This window comes from Zonotrichia leucophrys, chromosome 27 (genome assembly GCF_028769735.1).
Source record: "Zonotrichia leucophrys gambelii isolate GWCS_2022_RI chromosome 27, RI_Zleu_2.0, whole genome shotgun sequence".
In the NCBI taxonomy this organism is placed as follows: domain Eukaryota; kingdom Metazoa; phylum Chordata; class Aves; order Passeriformes; family Passerellidae; genus Zonotrichia; species Zonotrichia leucophrys.
This window is the reverse complement of record NC_088196.1, coordinates 2,744,733-2,771,003: the sequence shown is the minus strand read 5'-3', so window position 1 is coordinate 2,771,003 and position 26,271 is coordinate 2,744,733. Positions and strand designations below refer to the sequence as shown.

Here is a 26,271-nt window from a genome sequence, read left to right as displayed (position 1 = left end):
GGGGCACATTCAGAATCCCTGAGCCTTTTGGGTGCAGGGACATGGTTGTCACCAGATTTTGCTGAATTCATGTTCCCCTCTCCATGGCTGTAGATATATATACACTTATATTTTATATAGATATAGAAATATATATATAAAATATATAAAGATACATATTATATATTTATTATTACTCCTCTTACTACATATATTGTACTCCTGTTAATATATATATTATACTCCAGTTAATATATATATTATTACTCCTGTTAAAAAATACATATATTATATTCCTGTTAAAAAATATATTATACTACTGTTAATACATATTTTATACTCCTGTTAATATATATATATATTATATTCCTGTTATTATATATTATTACTCCTCTTAATATATATATTATAGTCCTTTTAATAAATATATATTATTACTCCTCTTAATATATAAATATTATAGTCCTGTTAATATATATATAATTACTCCTGTTAATATATATATTTTACCCTTGTTAATATATAGATATATATTTTATACTCCTGTTAATATATATATAAAATTATTCCTGTATATATTATTACTCCTTTATATATATATATATATATATATATATATATATATATTTATATTACTCACTCCTGTTCTTTGTTGCTCAAAGACAGTGAGGCAAACTTGACTCAGGATGCAACAGCTATGGTTTATGGAGAAAAAAAATTGATTTTCACATTTTCATGTCTAATTCTTTTTAGTTCCATGCATGCTAAAAGAAAAAGGTAAATAATTTTTTTTTTCTATTGGATATTTTATTTTAAAAAGCAGCAGTTTCCTCAGCTGGAATGGGCTCTGTGGTTGCCATGACAGTGACTGGCAGGATCAGAACACAAAGGTGAGGAGCCTGCAAGTTGAAGGAGGCCTCATGTAGGGTTTGATTGATAGAAAAATGTGATTTTTAGCTTGGTAAGAAAGGGCGGGAGCAGCTCCTCCACTTGCCCCTTGCTGGGTTCCCAGGGCCTTAAGCCCTCCAGCAAATAAGGAAGTATTTGCCCAGAAGTTGTGAGAACAGGAGCTGATCTAAAAAATCCCCAAGGAATTCTATTTATTTCTGAAGGACTCAAAATTAGGAAAAAAAAGAAAAGAAAAAAACAAAAGAAGACAAAAAGGGGAAAAAACGGTGAAAATACTAAAAATAAAAGGGTAAATAAAAATAAAAGGGTAAATAAAAATAAAAGGGGTAAAGAGGAGCTGCTGATTCCAAAGTCTGAGAGTAACTGCTGTAGGTGGGAGGATGTGGGGCCACAGACAGATTGAAACACTTTGACATTTGGGGTTTGGGTGGGATATTTGGGTATTTAGATATCTGGATATTTGAATATTTGGGTATTTGGGTATTTGGATATTTGGGTATTGGGATATTTGGATATTTGGATATTTGGATATTTGGATATTTGGATATTTGGATATTTGGATATTTGGATATTTGGGTATTTGGATATTTGGATATTTGGATATTTGGATATTTGGATATCTGGATATTTGGATCTTTGTCTCTTGGCCACTCAGGCTGTGTGTTCGGTTCAGTGGAAATTCTCTCATGCAGGAAGGAAAAGAGAAGAATTGTGAAGGAATGGAATGTTCTGGTGGAGTATCTCCCTCTGTTGGTACAGTTTTAAATGCAATGTAAAGGTAATTCCCATTTCATTGCACCAATAATTGCAATTAACATGGCTCTGACTCATTAGGCAGAGCCCTGCCAGACCAGGTTGATGCCAAAATATTTCTCTTTTGATTCCCACAGTTGCTCCTTATCCATGTTTTTTAGGGAATCTTTAAGATAAAAAGCTGCTGCCTTTATGGTGCTGTAATTAATAAATCTTCAGGTCCTCAATAGTGGTAAAGATCTGGTAAGCTTCGCTTAAAATGAAACATTTTTGAATTTTTATTACTGCAATGTTCTCATTCTTAAATCTGCTGCACACATTTATCAACCACAAGTTAAAATGTGTTTGTAGGATTAACAAAATATTCCCATTGCCAACCAGTGAGTTCTTAGAAAAAAATAAATTAAGGGAAACCATGGAAGAAATAATTTTATGATGCTTTGTTTCTTCTTGCTAGTGTTGTAAGAGTATCTCAGTAAAATGTGGGAAGAAGAGTGGCAGATATTCTGTTGGAATCCTGGATGCTGAGAATTTTAAATTTTCTGTGCTTAAAGGCACAGACCCACAGGAGAACACTGCATTTAACCTAAAGCTATAGAACAAGCTTCCAAAATTAATTAATAGCACTGAGATTACGAGTGTGTAATTAGTTAGAAGTGTGTAATATCACAGAGTTGAAAACTTAAAATATAGGAATAAAATATAGGAATAAAATATAGGAATAAATATAAAACAAGGTAGAACTTTTAAGGTAGAGACAAGTTGTTCTTCTTTACCTTCTTCTTCTTCCCAAGTTTAAATGATGTTTTATAATTAGACAAAAAAGTCCAAATTATGAGCTTCAAGAGATCAGTTATTGAATTAAAACTGAAAATAATCTAAGTGTCCTTTCTTAATTAGATAGTTTAATCTTAAAAGACCTTGCAACAAAAGAGAGTTAACCATTTTGTGCCTTGCTAATAAAAAGCTACAAAACTCAGAGTTATAAAACTGTTTCACTGATAAGAAATAATAAACACTTACTTGGCTCTCTCCTTTCAGGCACAATGGGATTTAATACAGATTGGGATTAAATAAAGATTGGGATTAAATACAGATTTGATAAACAGCTGGAGCCAAGTGTGGGAAATGAATTTGTAGAGAATTTTTCGAGTTTGATGGAAGGAGAAATAAAACTATGAAAGATGCATTGTAGTGAGAGCCACGAGGGGTAATTTTAGTTTATTTGCTTTAAGGCATTTACAGCATGGTGTGGCAAAAGCTGATAGGCCAAGAAACATTTCTAATTAGGAAATAATTAGCTTCTGATTGTGATGATGTGAGTTATAACATCTGTATTGTCTCACCCTTCTCATGAGACTGAAAATGGAATAGAAGTTTTTAAAATTCCTCTCAGTTCCCCAATTTTTGGGTCAGAAAAAGGCTTAATCCAACATATATATTGTAATAAAATTTATTTTTATTTGGCAGCAATCAGAACCCCTGGTTTCTATCCATGAATGACCCAAATAATACATAAGATGTTTTTAACCTCTGAATGAGTGTGGTTTCACTAGAAAAAGTGAGGAACAGGGAAATCTAAAAGGATTTTTCACTTTTTCCACCATATAGGTGTCTGTGTGTTACACCCACAGCTGGAATTGGATATTCAGGAGCTCAGCACTCAATAACAGTGATAAATTGCATTTTTTAGTTGTGTGTTCTGCCACCAGAAGCCAACAGGAGAAGACTTAAAGGCCTCAGATGCTCTGCTCAGTCCTGTGCTGGACTGTCAGCCCAGTGCAAGTAGGAAATGGCCAAAATTAAACACAAACTGACATTAAATCCACACTTTTAGAACACTGTAGGCTAGGTCCAATTAGGAATTACCACTTATTTATTATGAACAAGTAGAATTCTAATTAGGCTGATTGGAGCCTCAGCTACTCCCTCAGATTGGATTGGCAATTAAGGTACTTTTTGCGCCAGTAATTATGGTTTACCATGAAATTACTCTCCCTTCTGGCCCCCAAAAAAGCATCGAATTAACCATGAGTGGAATTATATTTATCACCGTGCCGTAGAGACTTTGCAAATAAATACAAACAATTAGAAAAACCACCCAGAGTGCTGTGCCAGCACAGCAATTAGGGTTTGAAGAGAGGAATTTTTGCTGAAGCCAAACTGGCTGGGCTGTCAGTGCAGAAAAGAGCCCTGAGGGGGCTGCACCTCTCCTGGTGCCCTCCCAGGACAGAGCCAGCAGGAGGAAAAATGCAGAAAATTGAATATTCCACCAGCATGGGCCTGCAGCAAGGAGCCAGCTTTGGGAATTGGATTAAATCATGGGTTAAATCCTAGATTGTATGGATTTTCAGGGCCACTTGAATTGGTTTTTTTTAACTTTTAAATGAGTATCTTTGTGCAGAAATAGTGAACATTTTATGCTTCAATTTGTTGAGCCATCCAAATAAATCTACATGAAAATACTGAATTTCCTTTGGAACAGTCTGAGATGTCACAGCGACCCCCAGGTGACCAAGCCAGACCAATCCCAGGCTGGTGCAGGAAATTTCAGCAAAAAATATCAACAAAAGCACACCAAGCACAAGCTAAACCTGAATTCTTCCCTTGCAAGAGAAATGGAAAGGAAATTTCATTTCCTCATATTGGAATTCTAGCCCCTATAGCTGCAGTTGTTATTGCAGTGACAATTTCAGCAGGGTAATGAATAAATCAACTTCTGACTCCTTTTCTCTCCTTTTCCCTGCAAAAATCCATTTGTTTCTGGCCAAAGTGGAGAATTCTGTGTGCCACAGAGTTTTGGGCTTTCATAGCTGGAATAACCACCCCCCTTCATTATCACATTAACATTGGAAGGCCATCTATAAATCAGTTGGGTTTATGTATCATCAGCAGGGGATCATGGATTAAATCCTAGTTTGTATGGATTTTCGGGGCCACTTGAATTGGTTTTTTAACTTTTAAATGAGTATCTTTGTGCAGAAATAGTGAACATTTTATGCTTCAATTTGTTGTGCCATCCAAATATACATGAAAATACTGAATTTCCTTTGGAACAGTCTGAGATGTCACAGTGACCCCGGGTGACCAAGCCAGACCAATCCCAGGCTGGTGCTGAGGATTTCAGCAAAAAATATCAACAAAAGCACACCAAGCACAAGCTAAACCTGAATTCTTCCCTTGCAAGAGAAATGGAAAGGAAATTTCATTTCCTAATATTGGAATTCTTGCCCCTATAGCTGCAGTTGTTATTGCAGTGACAATTTCAGCAGGGTAATGAATAAATCAACTTCTGACTCTTTTTCTCTCCCTTTCCCTGCAAAAATCCATTTGTTTCTGGCCAAAGTGGAGAATTCTGTACTACACAGCTTTGGGCTTTCAGAGATGGAATAACCACACCCCTTCATTATCACATTAACATTGGAAGGCCATCTATAAATCAGCTGGGTTTATGTATCATCACCAGGGGATCATGGATTAAATCCTAGTTTGTATGGATTTTAAGGGCCACTTTAATTGGTTTTTTAACTTTTAAGTGAGTATCTTTGTGCAGAAATAGTGAACATTTTATGCTTCAATTTGTTGAACCATCCAAATGTACATGAAAATACTGAATTTCCTTTGGAACAGTCTGAGATGTCACAGTGACCCCCAGGTGACCAAGCCAGACCAATCCCAGGCTGGTGCTGAGGATTTCAGCAAAAAGAAAGATGGAATACAGACAAAATAAAGCTTGCCTGTCCTCCTCATATCTGCAATAGTCACTTTTCTGATTTGTGACAGAAAAAGGGAGAGTTGCAATAATTATGTTCCTTTTGCTGCTGAAACATTCTGAGGACAGCAAACTTTACTGAAATATTCTGGAAAAAGAAATGGATTTCTCTGAAATGGAGGGTGGATTTTTCTCTGTAAAGTAACATGAAGTAATGAGTTTTATCTTTTTTCTTTTTTTAATAGCATACCTAAGTTCCAATCATGAGTCTGGCAATTCTTTTTTTTTCATTTCACTTAGATGTCATTTTTGACAGCGAGGAATGCAATTCAGAGCCAAACTTTAGAAGTGAGTGGATTCTGAATGGCATAATAAATAATTAAGTTACAATTATTAATAAAAACACTTGCCATTAAAGGAAAATAGACAGAGTATGTCCATGAATTCCCTTCACTAGACCTAAATAATGTGTAATTCAAGACACATTGCCAAAAGAAGGCTGATAACCATTTGTCCACAGGCCTGTAAAATACGCCATGATAATTCTCCCTATTTCAGTAGGAACAATCTGCCATGCAGACAGCACAGAATAGAACATTTGTATCATCCTAACTCAAACCACCAATTTAACTCAGACAAATGAAAAAAAATAGGCTGCAGCCCACACACTGTGGCCTGGCACGGAGCAGCGCCCAAAGATGAATGCAGATGATGAGATTAATTTGTTGGGCCCTTACTTATCACCCAGAGCCTGAGGCTTCCTATGCTCTGAGCTCATTTCCTGCTGCATGCCCAAGGTGCTATTTCAGCTTGGCTCCAGCCAAACAGGGCAATTTAGTGCAGCCAGAAGGGGCCAGAATTACCACATGTCCTGATTAAAATGCGCTCCCAGCTCAGCGCTTTGAGCCCGGGCTCTGTCTGTCTGTCTGTCTGTCCCTTGCTCCATCTCGTGCCTGCTGCTTTTTGGCCCTGGGACAGTTTGGACCAGAGGGTCTCACAAGATCTGCTGCAGGATTTTCTTGTTTGGTGTTTGAAAATGTCTTCTCTTCAGGAAATTTTGGTGTAGGGTTTGAAAGAAACAAATTCCCCAGTGCTGCTCTTCAGCCTAAGGGACAGAGCTGGGACACCTGAGAGGGTCACACTGACTTGGGGATTTTTGGCTTCTTTTCTTTTGCTTCTTTTTCTTCTTTTCTTTTGCTTCTTTTGCTTCTTTTCTTCTGCTTTTTCTTCTTTTTCTTCTTTTCTTTTGCTTCTTTTGCTTCTTTTCTTTTGCTTCTTTTGCTTCTTTTCTTCTCCTTCTTCTGCTTCTTTTGCTTATCTTCTTTTGCTTCTTTCGCTTCTCTTCTTCTGCTTCTTTTGCTCCTTTTCTTTTGCTTCTTTTCTTTTGCTTCTTTTTCTTCTTTTCTTTTGCTTCTTTTGCTTCTTTTCTTCTGCTTCTTTTTCTTCTTTTTCTTCTTTTGCTTCTTTTGCTTCTTTTCTTTTGCTTCTTCTGCTTCTTTTGCTTATCTTCTTTTGCTTCTTTTGCTTATCTTCTTTTTGCTTCTTTCGCTCCTTTTCTTCTGCTTCTTTTTCTTCTTTTCTTTTGCTTCTTTTGCTTCTTTTCTTCTCCTTCTTTTTCTTCTTTTGCTTCTTTTGCTTCTTTTGCTTCTTTTCTTTTGCTTATTTTCTTCTGCTGCTTCTGCTTCTTCTGCTTCTTTTGCTTATCTTCTTTTGCTCCTTTCACTTCTCTTCTTCTGCTTCTTTCGCTCCTTTTCTTTTGCTTCTTTTTCTTCTGCTTCTTTTTCTTCTTTTCTTTAGCTTATTTTGCTTCTTTTCTTTTTCTTCTTCTGCTTCTTTTGCTCCTTTTCTTTTGCTCCTTTTCTCTGCCAAGGTCAGGATTAAATGTGTGAGATGGTATTTCTTGTTTGGACTCAGATGTTTATTAGTTCTTATCTATGTTACAGCCTCACAAACCCTGAGTTCTACAGCGCTTCAACAAATTAAAAATGGAGCCCCATCTCTCTCTCTACAAGGCCTTTTAAGGATAAACTGTCCAATTAAGAAATGACACCTCAATTATTTTTAATTTTAACCCAATAACCAACCACCCATGGCCCACAATGTGGATTTTTAGATCTAATTACACAAAACCACCCAAACCCATGGAGAAGAAGGTGAAGGAGAAGGAGAAGAAGAAGGAGAAAAAGGAGAAGACGAGGGATCAGCCTCCACCCTAAAGCCTCCATCTTGCTCTATATTTATTCCTATATTCTAAACCCTTAAACTCCAAGTTTTCCACCCTGTGATGAATGCATCTAATAAACTTTTTATTATTATTTACCAAAAATGCATTTTGTTTATCGCACTGCCTCTCTCATTTCAGCTGGAATTGGCTTTTTCCTGCAAAATTGGTATTAAAAATTAAACCATTCACAGAGAGAAACTTTTTTAGGCCTGACTGTTGGGAACAAAATCTCCTACAGTACCCAGAGTGTTCCTGAGTGCTGCACGTGATTCCAAAGAAAGATGAGCAATTTACTTACATGAACTAATTAGTATTTATCTTTGTGATATGAAAATAAGATATTGCCTTGATAATATTTAAAGTCAGTAAGCTTGAAAAAAGCTTATTTTGACACCATTATCTGACTGTGGTGTTTGCTCATGGGACTTCCTTGTAGTACATTTAAAATCTAGTGGTAAATATTTTCTGGTGAACACAATAGATCTAGTGGTTTAACATTTAGAATCCAGTGGTAAATGTTTTCTGGTCAACTCAATAATCTAATAATCTAATGGTTTTATATTTAAAATCTAGTGCTAAATGTTTTTTAGTCAACTCAATAAATCTGATGGTAAACACTTAAAATATAGTAGTAAATGTTTTCTAGTGAACTCAATAATATAATTATTATTAATTATAATCTAATAATCTAATGATTTTACATTTAAAATCTAGTGTTAAATGTGTCCTGGTGAACTCAATAATCTCATGGATTTATGTTTAAAATCTAATGCTAAATGTTTTCTCCTGACTTCAATAAATCTAATGATTTTACATTTAAAATCTAGTGCTAAGTGTTTTCTGGTGAACTCAATAAATCTAATGGTTAACACTTAAAATATAGTAGTAAATGTTTTCTGGTGAACTCAATAATCTAATAATAGAATGGTTTAACACTTAAAATCTAGTGCTAAATGTTTTCTGGTGAACTCAATAATCTAATAATCTAATGGTTTAACACTTAAAATCTAGTGCTAAATGTTTTTTGGTCAACTCAATAAATCTAGTGGTAAATGTTTTCTAGTGAACTCAATAATATAATTATTATTAATTATAATCTAATAATCTAATGATTTTACATTTAAAATCTAGTGTTAAATGTGTTCTGGTGAACTCAATAATCTCATGGATTTACGTTTAAAATCTAATGCTAAATGTTTTCTGGTGAACTCAATAACCTAATAATCTAACGGTTTTACATTTAAAATCTAGTGCTAAATGTTTTCTGGTGAACTCAATAAATCTAGTGGTAAATGTTTTCTAGTGAACTCAGTAATCTAATGATTTTATATTTAAAATCTAGTGGTAAATTTTTTCTGGTGAACTCCATAATCTAATGGTTTTATATTTAAAATTTAGTGTTAAATGTTTTCAGGTAAGCTCAATAAATCTAATAATCTAAAGGTTTTACATTAAAAAATCTAGTGGTAAATGTTTTCTGGTGAACTCCATAAATCTAATGGTTTTACATTTAAAATCTCATTATGTTTTTTGGTGAACTCAAGAATCTAATCATATAATGGTTTTACATTTAAAATCTAATGCTAAATATTTTGTGGTGAACTCAATAATTCAATTTTCCCCAGAAATACTGGTTGATTAGGCTTGCATGTATTTTTGTTTTACAGGACATAAATAACTGGTCCTGGCAACAGTTATAAGATAACTTATACGTTATAAGCATCTTATAAGATAAGATGCAATTCATTGAGCTGCAGGAAGGACACCACCAGTGAGTGACAGCAGCAAACCCGTGAGACTGGGGGAGAAAACTTTAATTTATTTGTCCAGCACGCCCATGGAAAGGCCCTTCCCTCCTGTTTGGGTGATGATAAATGACAAGATGTGACAGTTATTAATTAAACTGCCTGGCGTGGCAATGTACAGGAGGGTAAGAGCTGAGAAATGTGCAGCATTCCTCCTTCCCCATGCTGAGAACGAGGCCCCCGCGCTGTTCTCTGGCACAGCAGACACTGGAATAAAGCAGCAATATCCCACCCCAAGCTCCTAGGAACTGAACCCAGGGCCCTAAAAATTGAAATTCTCCCTCGTGTGATGTGCAGTAATTAAACCTCAGCATTCTTTCTGCAGGAAATGTTTCTCCTGTGTTGTTCCCACAGATTGTGCTACAAGAACAATTCCAGCCCCGTGAGCTGTTAACCAATTATGAAGGGATTTTCTCATCTGCTTCAACTGAGGATCAAAGGCAAACCCCAATTTTTTTTTCTTGCCTGATATTGTAATTTAGGACAGAGAACACCAAGCTTTGGTCAGTCCAACAAAATGGACTCAGTAACCCAGATCCATTTAAAATTTTCTGATTTGCCTTACTAATATTCCAACTGCTTTTCTTCCTTAATATATTACCACAAAATTCCAATATATTTATCCTGTTCTATTTCCAATTATTTCACATCTATATCCTATATAAATATCCTTTATATCTATATATATCTATCTATATCCTCTATATATCTCTATATATATCCTATATATCCTCTATATCCTTTGTATATGTACTTTTAATATATATATTATATATATATAATATATATATTATATATATTATATAGATATACATAATATATAGATCTATATAATATATGTATTATATGTATGTATTATATATATGTATAATATATATAATATACATATATATTATGTATATATATATATTTTATATATATATATATATATATATATATCTCCTTTATGTATGTGCTTCTTGGAGCTAAGGATGTCTGTGTACTGCCCAATAATTCAGAGTGAAATTTTTGAAAATTAACTATTTTTAAACTACCATCAGCTGCAGATGTGAAGAATCCTCCTTTTATTACTGCTAAATATGTTTATTCTGGCTGATTAGTATGGCTTTTTTGGACTTTCATACATAAAAGATCTTTTTTTAAATTGCATAAATGCAATCTGGGCAAATACTGTATTGAGAGCTAGATATTAAAAATCAGTACAGCTCCACAGAAACCCACATCAATTGCAGTTATCTCTTGGGCATGAATTTCTTTACTTATGGGAGGGTTTTTTGGGTTTGTTTGGGTTTTTATTTTTTAATTTTTTGTTTGTTTTGTTTTGCCTTTTTGTTTTGTTTTGTTTTTTTTTTTTTTTTAAGTTTTCTGGACCAGCCTTTCACCAGAATTGTGTGAGGTCTCCCTGAAGAGCCAGGTCTAAATAAATTTTACCATAATTATCATTTCCCTAAAGACCACCCATAAAAACCATTTGCACGAATACCCTGTGTCACTCTACCTGCACTCTACATATATATTAAAATTTATATTTCCACTTTTTGCAGAGAAACACAAATAAATTCAAGATCTTTCTGCATGTCTATACATAACACACACTTCAAAATAATAGTGGTGTTTTTCAGTAAATACAGGCTGATGGCTCTGCTGACCAAACCAGAATTACAGATTTGAGGGCTGTGCAGCTTAAAAGTAAATTGGATGTGGGCTGAGTTTATTGCTCACATGCAAAACTGCCAGCTCAGCGGCACACATCCAGTCAAATTAGCAAAAGTTGGTTTTAAAAGTGAGAGTTTTCTCCTAAAATTAGGAGACTTTGGCCCCTTTGGGGTTCCAAACCCCCAAAATAATAAAGAATCCTTACAGATACACAGAACTCTAAATAGAAGAAAGGGATCTGACTGAGGGTGTGATGTTTGGATTCTGAATTTATGCCATTTTCCCTCTTAGGATGTCCTATTCACTTTCTCCTGTGAGAATATTTGAATATTTGCATTTATTAACACTTTTCCATTGAATATTTGCATTTATTAACGCTTTTATTTCCACAAAGTGCCGTTGTTCCACTGCAAGTGCAGGTCCAATCCTTATGACTGATTGTGAGTTCTCAATGCCATATTAGAGATGGCACTGAAAAAAAAAAAAAACCAAACAATTTCAGAGAAAAATATATTTCCCAATGGGCTCATTTTTGACTGATTGTGAGTTCTCAATGCCATATTAGAGCTGGTACTAAAAAAAACCAGTTCTAGAGAAAAATACATTTCCCAATGGGCCCATTTTTGACTCCTGGGAGGACTCTGACACCTCTGATTTAAAGATTAATTTATTTGGAAGTCTAATACTAATTGGTGATCAGTGTTAAGTACATATTTTCTATGTCATTGTTTGTTCTCTTCCTCCCCTGAATAATTCCCTGATTTGCACCACTTTTTGTTTCCAGACATGCAGAAACTCAACATGAGTGAGAAGTTTCTGGTTTCGAGCGCTACCCTTAATCTGAGGAACAATTTTAGGAGAAAACTATCACTTCTAAAACTCAACTTCTCCTGCTAATTTGACTAGGGGGAAAAAAAAAAAATAAGGCCCTGCAAATAGCAAAACTCTCCAAATGGGGAAGTAATTACCTTAAATTAAACCTTATTTCTGGTTATAAAAAAACCCCAACAAAACAACAAACCCAACAACCACCCGATTCTAAAAGCATGTTGGGCAGGCTGGAAGCATTAGAGTTAAATAGAGTTTGTAGTGAAAGGGAAGGAAAGAGACGGGAGGAAGGAAGGAAGAAGAGATTAGAGAAATTGAGAGATGGAAATAGGCTCAGAGGAGCCACCGTGTCCCAAAACCTCTCCTAGGGGAAGTTTTTACACCAAAGAATCTGGAGGTCTGAATGAAGAATGACATCACTTATTTATTTAGCCAGAGCTGAGCTGTTTTCTTAATTAAAATAACCTCATGCTGCAAGCATTAAATTGTTGGGGGAGTGATAATGATGTCTGGTTAATTTAGGAGCTTGATAACCATGAAATAAATACCCTGTTGTGGCTTGGTTTGAGAGTATATTTAATTTGCCTGGAAAGCCATGAGCTAGAAAGCTGCAGCCTTAGGGTTGATGCTCCAAACATCCTGGGCTGGGATTTAATTTGATGCATGGCTTTGGATTTTCAGATCACCCAAGGTTTGGGGCTCAGGACTCAGTCAGGGATTTGGGGTACTTTGAGATGGAAAATATTATATTACCCTTTGAGATAAAAATGATGATGTTACCCTTTGAGATGAAAATTATGGTGTTACCCTTTGAGATTAAAATGATGGTATTACCCTTCTGGACACCAAGAACAGAGCAATGTGTTCTTTCTTCATCAGAAAATTCACAATTTCCATCTCAAGCTGAGTTCCCAAGTGGCACAACAGGCCCACTGGAATCAGCTGTAATCCAAGTGGCCAATATGGGTAAAAAAAAATATTATTCCCTTTACACACTCACCTGTGGGGGCTAAAATGGATGTTTATGGCTTCAGGAGAACTTGGAGCACATTTCCAACGCCCAAATGGAAAAGGAAAGATGGACAGGCCTCTGCATCAGGGAGCTGGGGGATGGTTTTGAGCTGGAAAAAAGTCAGATTTAGGAAGAAATTCTTTTCTGTGAGGGCGGTGGGGCACTGGGAGAGGTTGCCCAGAGAAGCTGTGGATGCTTCATCCATGAAGTGTTCAATTTATCTGTACACTGTGATGTGTAGGTGAATTGTTTAAAAGTTCTCTTTGTGTTTGTTTTACATTTTTGTTTTATATTGAAGTATTTAAGTATTTATATTGAAGTAAAAGATATATTTTTTGTTTTATATTGAAGTAGAAAACAAACTTTGTGTTTGTTTTATACTTCATAATTAACAGGGCATGTGCTTGATGAGTTCAATTTCTCTGTACACTGCAATGTGCTAAAGGTGAGGTGATTTAAATGTTCTCTTTGCGTTTGTTATACTTTTATTCATAATTAACAGGGCTGATGAGTTTTGGCTCTATTCAGGTTTCACTGATTAGTTTTTTACCCTCTTTTTACAGTAAGAATTTGTTCTCATAGAAGAACAGTGAAAGCTTTTAGGATTGAAAGGAATAACCAGTTCAGCAGCATCAGAAATGCTTGAGAGAGAGAGAAAAATCAGCATTACTTCCTCCCTTTGGTCTTGAGACACACTGTGTTTGTTCTTCTTTACGCAGATTAAAACTCATTTTGGTGAATAATATCAAAAAATACATGTTCCCAATGCAATGAAATGGCAGCAAGGAATCATGAGCCTTGTCCATGGAACTCTGCTGCTCCAAAATTCAGTGATAAAACCTCTTTCCACAGTTCTGGGAAGAGAAATGTCAATGCCTTGAAAAACCTGGAGTTGAATTTTGCTTTTGGTGGCTCTGCAGGGAGCAGCTGCAGTTTTGTGCAGCTGGATGGCATTGGCTGCATTTGCTGCAAGTTCTGCAGTTTGTGCTGCCCTGATTTTAAATGCTGAGTTCTTTTAGAAGTTTATTTTAGAGTTATTTTAGAACGGATTTCCATGACTGGCCTGTCAAGGGGAGCTCCACTTTATCAAATTTCAGGTTCACAGCATGTTCAACCCAAACTCCAGCTGCATGTAAATGTGTTTTATGGTAGTTGAAAGCTTTTGGGGCTGTTTATTATAGAAAAGTTGTTCTGTGTGCCCATATGCTGCACTAATTTGAGTGAAACAAGCTAATTATAAGTTGATGTCATACGGCTAAAAAAAAAATTACATGTTTATGCCTTGTGTATTTCACAATGCTGATTTTCTCAACCACATTGCAGAACACACATGGGATGCGTTTTCTGGGCCTAGGACCTCACTGGGTAAAGTTATGCTCTTTATTGTTCAATTTCTAATTAAAATGATGAACCTTGTGCAAAATCTTTGTGGATACCAGCAAGATCCTTGTTCTGCTGGTCGGTTTATTTTTCATTTTTAAATTTTTTTTTATTTTTTATTTTTTCATTTTTTATTTTTTCATTTTTATTTTATTACAGCAGGATTCTACTTTTGCCAGAAAAAGAAATGAAGTGAGCACGGTGACTATTTTAAGCCAGCGAGTGCATTGCAGAGAATGTGTCCCAGGCTACACAAACTGTTGGAAATAAAAATGGGCTGGAAAAGCAAAGATTTGGAGGAATCATGGATTATGTCTGAAAAAAGTGACTTGATTTCTTTCCTGGGTAAAAGCAGTGACCTGTTACTGCTGATACACATAAATAATGCACAATTGTGCTGCTTTGTGACAATGAAGATATTCACTTCCATTTGAAGAATTTACAATTACAAAGGAAAATTATCTAATTTAATAATCTAATCTAATCTGCTTTTGTAGAAGGAGCACACAACAGATCACTGTCCTTTCTTTGAAAAGAACTGAAAATATGTAATTTTGTGTAAAGGAGAAACTCAAATTTCCTACAAACCCACAGTCAGGGATGCTTTCTCCTCTGAAATTACGCACAGCAATATTAGAGGTTAAAAAATAGAGAGTGATTGCAAAAATAAAGAAATAAATAAATGAATAAACAATCCCAAATTCTCTGAAAAGAATCCATATGAATGTGGTGGTGGAGGAGAATGTGGCAATCCACCTCTGTAACATCCTGTATTTTGATTTTTTCAGCTGTTAGCAAAACACTATTTCCTATTCCTCTCCTGATAACATAAATTGCAAAAGTGCTGGTTGGAGGTGACTGTTCCAGGAGAAAAATTACAGAAAATCAGGAATATGATTTTTGGGGTAGGAATATGTTTTTTTAGGGATAGGAATATATTTTTTGGGGATAGAAATATGGTTTTTGGGGATAGGAATATGTTTTTTGGGGTAGGAATATGATTTTTGGGGATAGGAATATATTTTTTGGGGATAGGAATATGTTTTTTGGGGATAGGAATATGTTTTTTGAGGATAGGAATACGTTTTTTTAGGGATAGGAATATATTTTTTGGGGATAGAAATATGGTTTTTGAGGAGAGGAATATGTTTTTTGGAGTAGGAATATGATTTTGGGGTAGGAATATGTTTTTTGGGGTAGGAATATGATTTTTGGGGATAGGAATATGTTTTTTGGGGTAGGAATATGATTTTTGGGGATAGGAATATGTTTTTTGGGGTAGGAATATGTTTTTTGGGGTAGGAATATGATTTTTGGGGATAGGAGAAGCTTTCCAGGGAGCTGAACTGCTTTTCTCACTGCAGCACTGCTTGCAGGGCTCAAACTGAATTCTGAAATTCAAGGCTCAAATTCACAAAGGCAAAGGCAAGTTTGGAAAATGTTATTGCAGTTGTGACAATGCTTTACTTTGAGTTTTTATGTGTTTTTTATTATTTACTTTGAGTTTTTATGTGTTTTTTATTATTTACTTTGGGTTTTTATGTGTTTTTTTATGGTTTACTTTGGGTTTTTATGCAGGGCTTTATTTTTCTCCCCTAGTCAAATCAGCAGGAGAAGTTAGTTTTAAAAGTGATATTTTCTCCCAAAATTCTTCTGTATGTATCAAGTCATAGTGAGGAAAGGACAATTTATTGACAATTTATTGACAATTTATTATTATTAAATTGAAAAAGCTGCTCATTTTACATCTGCATTGAAAGACCTGCCTGCCATGTGCAGCCCAAGCTCAGTTTTCTCTGATTTTACTGAAAAAATGTTTCTTAAAGACTCAATGGAAACGGGCATAGCTCTACAATACCAAAGTGTAAAAGATTTTAATTGTTGCTTGGCAGCCCTTGCAAAGGGGATTCCACACCGGTTTTCTTTCTTTCTTTTTTTTTTTTCAATGAAGGAAATCTGAAGCAATTTCAGATTTCAACCAAGATCTCTTGACTGAGATCTCTTGAGTTCACAGATTTATTGTTTTCTTTGGTGGCTTTATCCGGCTGTGAACACACAAATCAGGGAATGTCTGGGGGGAGCAGAAATGAGAATATGGAAATAATTCTGAGCTGCTCATGTGCCCAGGAAGAATTTTTCCATGAGAAACTTCCTGTACCAGAGCAAGGAGTCCCAGGGAGGAGTTTCTTTAGGGGTGTGTAGTTGGTAGAATTAAGGATTTCAATTTTAATCCCAGAAAATGGACTTGACACCCTGACTGTGCTGTAAATCCCTGGCTTTGCAGGAAATCAGCTTTATGCTGTAGCTGGAAATCAATGAGTCTTTCTAGAATTAATCATTGTTTCTACTTTATTAACAATTTATTTAAAATTAAAAATAACAGACTGATATTTTTAAAGCAGTATTACTTCTCGTTCTCTACAAGTCGAAACATTGCATAAATAATTTTCTGGAAAAAAAATAATAAATACATAATTCACTCTCTGAAATGATATCTTTTGTCCCTAGGTTCTGGTCCCGCATAAAACAACTGAAAAATCTATCAACATTTCAAATTTCCACATTTATATTATTTCAGCATAAATTCTACAGGATGTATACAGCATTTGACAATTCACTTTCTAACAATACCCTTTAATGTAAAAACACAAACATTACTCTGAGTGTCGAGAAGCCAAGTAAAGGAAAATTGCTGCCAAACTAAAGAAAAAATAAAGTTGCACATCCTAAAGACTTTTCTAGAGGAATTCATGCCTTAGCAGAGGCTCACGTTTAATGCAGAAGCGCCACCTCACTCCCAGAGCTTGGTTGGCACAGTTTTGCTGCTACAGAGTGTGTGGCCACATCATCCAACCTCTGCAGAACAGAAAATGTAAATGGATGTGTCCAAGCTGATATTAAAGTCCAACATGTTGTAGGAAATAAGGAATAATCACTATATTCTATGTCAGGCTATGGATAATGTTAGCTGCTTACAGGACAAGCATCAGTGAGCTTATCTGGTTTGGGAGGAGCATCTTGATCATAAATCTGCTCCACTCCAATTCCAGGAGAATTTGTTGAATTGTCCCTAAAACAAATCGTTGTTCCCAAATCAATACGGCTCCAGTTGCCAGTTTTGAATTTGTCAACCCCATAATATTTTAATTAAAAACATGAGATGGATTTGTCACACTTTTACTTCTGTTTCGAGAACATGAATGTCGCATTTCGGTTCCAGAGGCAGCACCTGGTGCATGAGGACATCTGGAAATGTGCTCATTTCCCAACAATTTGACTTCATCCACCAGAACCTGAAATCCCTGCTGCCCCAAACGTTCTAGGGCTCCTTCAGAGATTCTCCTGGCGCTTCCCTACCTGCAGCCTTGTCCTGCATCCTGGTCTGGGGAAGGGATTTGAAAATCCTATTCCCATAAATATTCCCTTTGGAATAAAGCAAAGTGTGGCTGTCCCCACACCAGCTTCACTTTGCCTCCCTGCTCCTCCAGGACACAAAATTTGCCATGCACCTCCTGTCACCCTGATTTTTCTGATGAACTCAATAAATCTCATGGTTTTACATTTAAAATCTAGCGCTAAATGTGTTCTGGTAAACCAAATTATCTAATAATCTAATGGTTTTACATTTAAAATCTAACGCTAAATATTTTCCGGTGAACTCAAGAATTTCATTCTCCCCAGCAATACTGGTTGGTTATCCAGGATGCTTGCAGTATTTTTGTTTTACAGGACATAAATAACTGCCCAGTGCTGGCAGCAAGATAAGATGCAATTCTTTGAGCTGCAGGAAGGACACCACGAGTGAGTGACAGCAGCAAACCCGTGAGACTGGGGGAGAAAACTTTAATTTATTTGTCCAGCATGCACATGGAAGGGTCCTTCTCTCCTGAAAAACTCATATTTATAAGTTTTTCTAAGCTCTCTGATGTTTACATCCTTGTAACAAATTTCCTCACACACTTTCTGTAAATAACTTATTGTTTTGCATTCTTTTCTGGAGGAGGAGAAATTTGACAGACTGTTGGTTTGTCCAGTGTCATTGGAGAGGTGGCACTGTCACCCTCCAATCCACCGTCACTTTTGGAAATCTATAAATGCTGGAGCCAGAAATTAAAAATTCTGGTTTTGCCTTGAGAGAGCTGCGTGTTATTTCGTGTCCTGTAGTGACAGGTGCCTCCAGCTGCCTTTATCTCATTCTTTATCACACATAAGTGCTGCAATCTGACCCATTTTTGGCCTATTTGACCCAGCTCAGCAGAAGGAATTGGAACCCACTGCAGTCAGAACATCATGGTGTGACCTCCGAGTGCCTTTTGATGCTTCAGCAAACTCTGGAGCTGCTGGTCTGTGTCACCCAGTGCCACTGTCACATTTTCTGAAAATCCCTTCGCCAGGAATTCTGCTCCTGGGAAGATGAGAAACCTCAGAGAAAAAACCAATATAATCTCATTTGCTTCTCCCTGTTTTGCTGCTTTGGAATTGTTTACCAACAGGTGCATGTTTGATTGGTTTCATGTGAATTGTTTTTACTTAATGACCAATCACCACCAGCTGTGCCGGACTCTGACGAGTCAGCCACGACTTTTTCATCATCATTCTTGTCAAGCCTTCCGGCTGTATCCTTTCCCTTAGTTTTAGTATATTCTTTTAATACAATATAATACCATAAAATAATAAATCAGCCTTCTGAGAACATGGGAGGCAGATTCTCACCCCTCACCTCATCCTGGGCACCTCACAAACTCAACAACCCAGAGCCACCTCCTTCCATCCATCCATCCATCCATCCATCCTTCCCTCCTAATAGGCATTTTCCAGCTCGTGCTGGTTGGATTTGCCGCTCCTGGCTCTGGCCAGATGCGGTTTCTTGTTCTTCTGGGGCCGGGGCACGTCCTTGCCGAAGTCCTTGAGCTCGGACTGGTTGTGGTAGCGGGTGTAGCGCTTGCACTTGCAGGCCGTGGCCGCCCGGAATTTGTAAGTCCGCGTCTCCTGCTGGGGACAGGCCATGAGGACGCGCTGGGTGCGGCTGTGCGCGGGGATGCAGCGCAGGTCGGGCGCGTTCTGCCGCCACCACTTGCCGCGGCCGATGGAGTTGGGCAGCAGGTGCGAGGGCTCGCACTGGCCCGAGCACAGCAGCTCCTTCACCGGCTTCAGGCTGCGGCACGGCCCGTCCGTCAGGAACCGCGTGGTGCGAACCTCCCGGCAGCTGAAGGCGGCATCTGCGGACAGGGAGCGCGTTACTGCCTGCTCTGCCTCGCTGCAGCCCCGCTCTTGCCTTCCTCTGATCCTTTATGTCTGCTCCTCCCTGCAGTCCTGCTCTTCCCTCCCTTCAGTCCCGCTCTTCCCTTCCTCTAATCCTTCATTTCTGCTCCTCCCTTCAGTTCTGCTCTTCCCTTCTAATCCTGCTCTTCCCTTCAGCCCTGCTCTTTCCTTTCTCTAATCCTTCAGTCCTGCTCCTCCCTTTCTTCAGTCCTGCTCTTCTCTAAAGTCCTCCTCCCTTCAGTCCTGCGCTTTTCCGTCAGTCCTGTAATCCTTCAATCCTGCTCCTCCCTGCAGTCCTGCTCTTCCCTTCTAATCCTGCTCTTCCCTTCAGCCCTGCTCTTTCCTTCCTCTAATCCTTCATTTCTGCTCCTCCCTTCAGTCCTGCTCTTCCTTTCTAATCCTGCTCCTCCCTTCAGTCCTGCTCCTGCCTTCCTCTAATCCTTCAGCCCTCCTCTTCCCTTCCTTCAGTCCTGCTCTTCCCTTCCTTCAGCCCTGCTCTTTCCTTCCTCTAATCCTTCAGTCCTGCTCCTCCCTTTCTTCAGTCCTGCTCTTCTCTAAAGTCCTCCTCCCTTCAGTCCTGCGCTTTTCCGTCAGTCCTGTAATCCTTCAATCCTGCTCCTCCCTTCAGTCCTGCTCTTCCCTTCAGTCTGTTCTTTCAGTCCTGCTCTTCCCTGCTTTCCTGCTCTTCCCCTCCTGTAATCCTTCAGCCCTCCCCTTCCCTTCCTTCAGTCCTGCTCTTCCCTAAAGTCCTTCTCCTCCCTTCAGTCCTGCTCTTTTCCTTAAGTCCTGTAATTCTTCAGTACTGCTCCTTCCTTCAGTCCTGCTCCTTCATTCCTGTAATCTAATCCTTCATTTCTGCTCCTCCCTTCAGTCCTGTTCTTCCTGTCTAATCCTGCTCCCTCCCTTCAGTGTGTTCTTTCAGTCCTGCTCTTCCCTTCCATCAATCCTGTAATCCTTCATGCCTGCTCCTCCCTTCCTTCAGTCCTGCTCTTCCATTCCTGTAATCCTTCAATCCTGTTCTTTCCTTGATTCCTGTTATCCTTTATTCCTGTTTTTTCCTTAAATCCTGTTCTTTCCTTCATTCCTGTTCTTTCCTTCATTCCTGTTCCTTCATTCCTGTAATCCTTCATTCCTGTTCTTTCCTTGATTCCTGTTATCCTTTATTCCTGTTCTTTCCTTAAATCCTGTTCTTTCCTTCATTCCTGCTCTTCCCTTAATTCTGGGCTCTTTCCCTGCCAGCTTTGAGAAAGCACTCCAACCTAACCCCAAACCCAAACCCAATTTAACACATTTAACCCTTCCCCCACTGCTCTAGTTTAACTCTATTTACTTTAACTCTATTTACTCCAGATTTAATTTTTTTTCCAATAAAAAAGAGTGTTTCTTAAGTGATTTTTAGCTTGCATGATGTGTGCCAGGTTAGAGAAATCCCAGGTAACAACAGCACTAAGGAATTCCCACTATTCAGGCAGCAGCTTTTCCAAATTTCCTGTTCTCTGTGGTAATTCCACATGTCCCACAAAGCTCCCTGAGAGATCTAAAGGCATCTTCTGGCTATTAGAACCTTTTTTCCTCTCCTTTTTCTCAATGGATAGCTCTAGGCAAATGAAGCATTAGAAAAATCAGAGGATTTCTTAACATTAAGTATTTTGAAATTTTCCAGTTGTAAGAACATAATTTTTCCCAAAAGTGGCTCTTTTCCCTTGTTTAATTGACTTGTTGGGAAGACACAAAATTTGATTTTTAAGTGCTTATCAAATAATTTCATCTAGATGAACACATGAATGTTCTTAGTCAAAAGGACGGATTTAACTCAGGAATATTGTGGGTGGTGGAAGCCTTCAAAAGTCAGCTCACAGAAGGCTGTGTCTGTTGGGCCCATTCTCCTCACTCTGTGCAAGGTTTAGTTCAGCAAAAAAGAATTCTGACCCTGAATTATTAGTGACACAACAGTACCTGCACAGAGATTTTCATTTTCGGTTTTCCTGTGAAGTACAGAAACAGGACTTTCAGTGCTCAGATTTATATTTGTCAAAGTAAATTCATATTTGTCAAAGTACAGCTAGCAAGATTTAATTTTTTTTTAAATTTTGAAGGACTGCATTAATGAAATTAAGCAATCCTTGTGACAAAAACACTGGCAACTGAACCCCACATGCACTTCAGTAACACTCTCAAGTTCCCTAAGCATCAAGAAAATTATGTCTGTCTGTAAATAAATAAAATGAGTGGAATAAGGTGCATTGTACCTCCATAACGCACAGGCAGTTACATATCCAAGCACTTGCCTCAGCTCTGTGGGTGATATTTGTGCATTTATGTCCTGTGAGTGTGCAGGTGCAAAATCCCTCATGGTCTGGTGCTTATGTTCCAGAAATGGCCACTTTGGATCATCATTTTGATTCCTTATGTTAAAAACGCCAAAATAAGTATACAAGACCATTGTGTATCTTAAACAACTGCCCTCTCTCCTTCAGTCTTTGATTTCTTAACTTGCTGTGCTTTCCACTTTGGAAAAATCTGCACAAATCAGTGGGGCAGGTTCCCAGCTGATGGCAGAGTAGTAAGTTAAAAAATGAAGGTATTGAGATGAGATAAAAAACCTGGGGCTGCCTGGGAGGATCTGAGTGCTCTCCCTCTTAGGAACATGAGAGACTTTTAAGGCCACACTCTCCAAAGCATTAATTTTAAAAAATTTATTTAAAAATATTGTTAACCCTCTGGTTTTAAATGCCCTAAAGGCAGCTGCAGCAGAAATTCCCAATTGCCCTCCAGCTGTCCCCAGAAAAAGGAGGCTGGCTGGGATCTGCAATGCCCAACAGTGGAAATTCTAAGTTTGATCTGTGCCTGTGCTGCTCTGTGTCTGCAGGACCAAACTTGCCCTATTTTCCAGTGGAAAACTTTTTTAAAGCCACATTTCTCTGTTTGGGGTTGGTTTGCCATCTCCTGTCTCTCCCCAAAAGGACTTGGTCGAGTGACAATGGATCTTGGAGCATTTTTGGCTGCTGGAACCTGGCTGAGGATCTGCCAGTCAGGGAGCAGCAAATTCCTCTCATTTAGCTGAGCACAACCCCAATGTGCCACTTTTGGTGTGATTTTAGCCACAGCTGGTGTGGATGTTCCTAAATTACAAATTTCTATTATTGTCTCCACTGCCAACCCTTCCCCCATCCTAATATTAAACAGGGAAAGAGAATTTGTGATATTTCCTCACAAAAAACAGAGAAGTGTTAAGTAAAATCTACTACAGGTATTTGTTTTTATCTACAGGTATTAATTTCTACAGGTTTGATGTTTTGGAGTTGTCTGCAGAGTAGCAATATTCAACAGAGAGATGATGTTTGCATCAGTAAACTCCAATATATTCTTCCTAATGTTTATATTCACTTTTTCAGTATATATACTTTTTCAACAGCAGATGGAAATCTCTGTCACTTAAAGCAGCTGGGCCACTTTTATTAACACGAACTAATAACTATTAACACGAACTAATAACTATTAACACTAACTAATAACACTTTTATTAACCTAAAAGTGTTAATAAACAAACAGAGATGATCACAAGTTTTCTTTTACAAATTGCTCTGATCCAAACAGAAATAACGATATTTTTCTTACCACTGAGGTCTGGAGTTTGCTGTATGTGTCTTCCCCCATGTTTTGCCTGGTTCATGGTGTTGTTGTTGCTGAAAGTCGGCTCCATTGGCGTTTCTGGATTTTCAGTGATCTCAGGGATGATTTCTGTAGCATCATTTTTAAACACCTGCCAGCCTTGCGCAGAGGGAAGCGAGATTTGTGCCAGGACACAGACAGCACACACAGCCCAAGGGATCTGCATGGTCACAGATCAGCTTTTCAGCACCCTGACAGCCTCAGATCCTGGCCAAAGGCACATTATTCCCCTTTTTAAAATCCCTTTTAGAACCAAGCCAGCCAATGACTATACAAAGTGGGAAGGGCCAGACAACTCATTCATCTCAGCTTTTGTCAGTGTGAAATAAAATGGGTGTGTGGGGGTGGGTTGGTGACAATATTTTACAACTGTTATGCAAAAACTTCTCTTATCTACCTCATTTTTGAGCCTGGCAACAAAAGGTGATAGACAAGACTACAATGAGTTGCAACCTGCCAATCCTTTCTGCAGTTTTGCTCTGACAATGGTGTAATAAAAACCTGCTTCTGCCTCCGTTCATATTTGAAACTTTGTCTTTTCCAAAGGTTTTTCAGACTTTTTACATTTTGCTGTTGTTATTCAGCAAATTCCCTCTTCCCTTTGCTCAATGTTTAAAGTGAGTAAATCTAGAAAGTGGAGCTCAGTAATTCTGCTTTTCAGTGTCTGCAGGGAAATTATTAGGGTTTTTTTCCTCTCCTTTCCATAACAAGGAGCTTTTTTTCCTCTCCTTCCCATAACAAGGAGCTCCACATTTTGTTTCATGTTCTTCTAAGCATCATTTTCCTCACTTACATGTAGTAAATCTATTTTTGGCTTGGAGCTGAACTGAACAAGCTGTGAAGGACTCCAAGTCCTGAAGGAGCAGGGACTAAAGAAGGATTTTGGTATTATTTTGGTCAGACAGGAATAGCACCGTGTGTGGGTACTCTCCAAAAGAGCCTTGTCCAAAGTGACATCAGAGCTGCAGAAAAGCAGAACAGAGCTCAGTGCTGGCAATCACTGAGTCCTTGCTGCCTCTTTATTCCCATTCTTTAAATGCCCTCAAAATTGGATGTATCCACCAAAGTTCAGTTTCTGTTAATTTTTCATGTAATATTTCCACAAGCTGTTGTCTCTAGTGGGCCTGCACTGACAACAATCTCATTTAGAGTGACCAGCTGTCACATAAAACAGAAAAATCTTCTTGATGTAGCTTCTCCCAAGCACTTAAACAATCTGTATTCACTCTTCTATACAAACTATTACTAACTATTATATTTATCTGGATAACCCACATGGAGAAATAATACCAAAACAATTTATGAATGAAAAAAATAGAAGCTATATTTAGCTTGTGGCTTAAAACTTCTTGTCCATAAGAAGGAGGGCGGCCTAATAAATGCAACCCCAAATCTCAGACATTGAGAGCTACAAAAACATTTTTTCATATCCTGTAGCTGCTTGCCTGCTCACAGCCCTTCCTGCAGCAAAGCAGACATGCTCTGTGCTGTTTCCCTCCCCCCAAAAATTGGATTTTTTTAAGTTTTAATGAAGCACAGAAAAAAACCAAAAAGAGTTATTAGGGAGAGAGTGTTCTCAGAATGAGCCCTGACAGGGTGGGGACTGATACTGGAGCTGAATATATTATATCAGAATATTATATATAATTATTATATATATATAAATAAAAATATTATATATATATATATTTTATATATATATATTTTATATATGTAATTATATATAATATTCAGAGCTGAGCAATTCCATCCTCAGCCACTGCTGTGGTTTGCCCATAGCCAGAGCCAAACCCACGCAGGGAAATGGATTTGTAGAAAATTCTCAAAACTTAACAAAAAGCTCACACAGTATACATGTGTACGCAAATTTTAAAATAAGAAATACTAATTTAGAAATACCATGGAATAAGGTAGATATTGTTGAGAGAGAAATTGAACTAGAAAGAAGTTTCAAAAGAGAGCCTTAGAAAAAAGACTAAATGCTTTAAAAAATAGAACTATAAAAAAATACATCGTAGTAAGACCCACAAAAAGTAATTTTAGATGATTAAAGCATTTACAGCATAATGTAGCTAAAGCTGATAGGCCAAGAAATGTGTATAGGGTGGAAAACTTAATAGTTTGGGGATTTAGAATATAGGAATAAATATTTAATTTCTAAAATTTTATTTAGAAATAAATATATCTAAATGTATATAGATAATTATATATATATTATCCATGTATATAATAGAGTAAATATTCTAAATATTTCGACTATAGAAATAAATATTCTATAAATATTTATATATTTATAGAAATATTTTCTAACATATAGAAATTAATATGATAATTATTTATAATAATACATTTATTATATTATAAGTAAAGATAATAAATTATATTATATTAGAAATAAATAGTAATTATTTATAATAATAAAATTATTATATTATAATTAAATATAATAAATTCTATTATATTAGAAATAAATATATCCTAAATATATTTAGAATATAGAAATAAATATTGAGGTAATATTTATTATTGAGGTAATATTTATTATTGAGGTAATATTTATTATTTATAAGCAAGATGGAGGTTTTAGGGTGTAGACTGGCTGTTCTTCTTTACCTTATTTTTCCTTCTTCTCCATGGCTTTGGGTGATTTTTTGTAACTGGACAGAAAAGTCCATATTGCAGCTTTGAGTGATCAGTTATTGGGTTAAAAGGGAAAATAATCTAAGTGTCAGTTCTTAATTGGAAATAAATATGAAGCAAAATGGAGGCTTTAGGGTGGAGACTGGTTGCTCTCCTTTACCTTCTACTCCATGGGTTTGGGTGGTATTTTGTAATTGGACAGGAAAATCCACGTTGCAGACTTTGAGTGATCAGTTATTGGGTTAAAAGGGAAAATAATCTAGGTGTCAGTTCTTAATTGGATAGTTTAGTCTTAAAAGGCCTTGTAACAAGAGATTGTTGGCCATTTTGTGCCTTGTTAATGAAACTCTTGAAACACTGGCATTGAACCCTGCAATTCAGGCACAGCTAAAGCAGTTCCTGAAATTCCTCAGTCATTCCATCTGAAATTCCTCAGTCA

General features: G+C 37.1%; 1 protein-coding gene across 1 annotated transcript; it reads right to left on the bottom strand.

Moving 5' to 3' along the window:
- Window positions 1-18,874: 18,874 nt before the first annotated feature.
- SOST (sclerostin) lies at window positions 18,875-23,375 on the bottom strand. The gene is made up of 2 exons (XM_064733789.1): window positions 23,139-23,375; window positions 18,875-19,477 (listed from the first exon to the last, which is right to left on the bottom strand). The coding sequence occupies exons 1-2, from the start codon at window positions 23,356-23,358 to the stop codon at window positions 19,059-19,061; spliced, it is 639 nt and encodes a 212-aa protein (XP_064589859.1). The 5' UTR covers window positions 23,359-23,375; the 3' UTR covers window positions 18,875-19,058.
- Between the last annotated feature and the right edge of the window lie 2,896 nt (window positions 23,376-26,271).

Excerpts from the sequence above, each read along its gene's own strand:
- SOST (XM_064733789.1), bottom strand. The coding sequence starts at position 23,358 with ATGCAGATCCCTTGGGCTGTGTGTGCTGTCTGTGTCCTGGCACAAATC. Across the intron at positions 19,478-23,138 it reads GCAAACTCCAGACCTCAGTG|ATGCCGCCTTCAGCTGCCGG; the intron begins GTAAGAAAAATA and ends CCCTGTCCGCAG.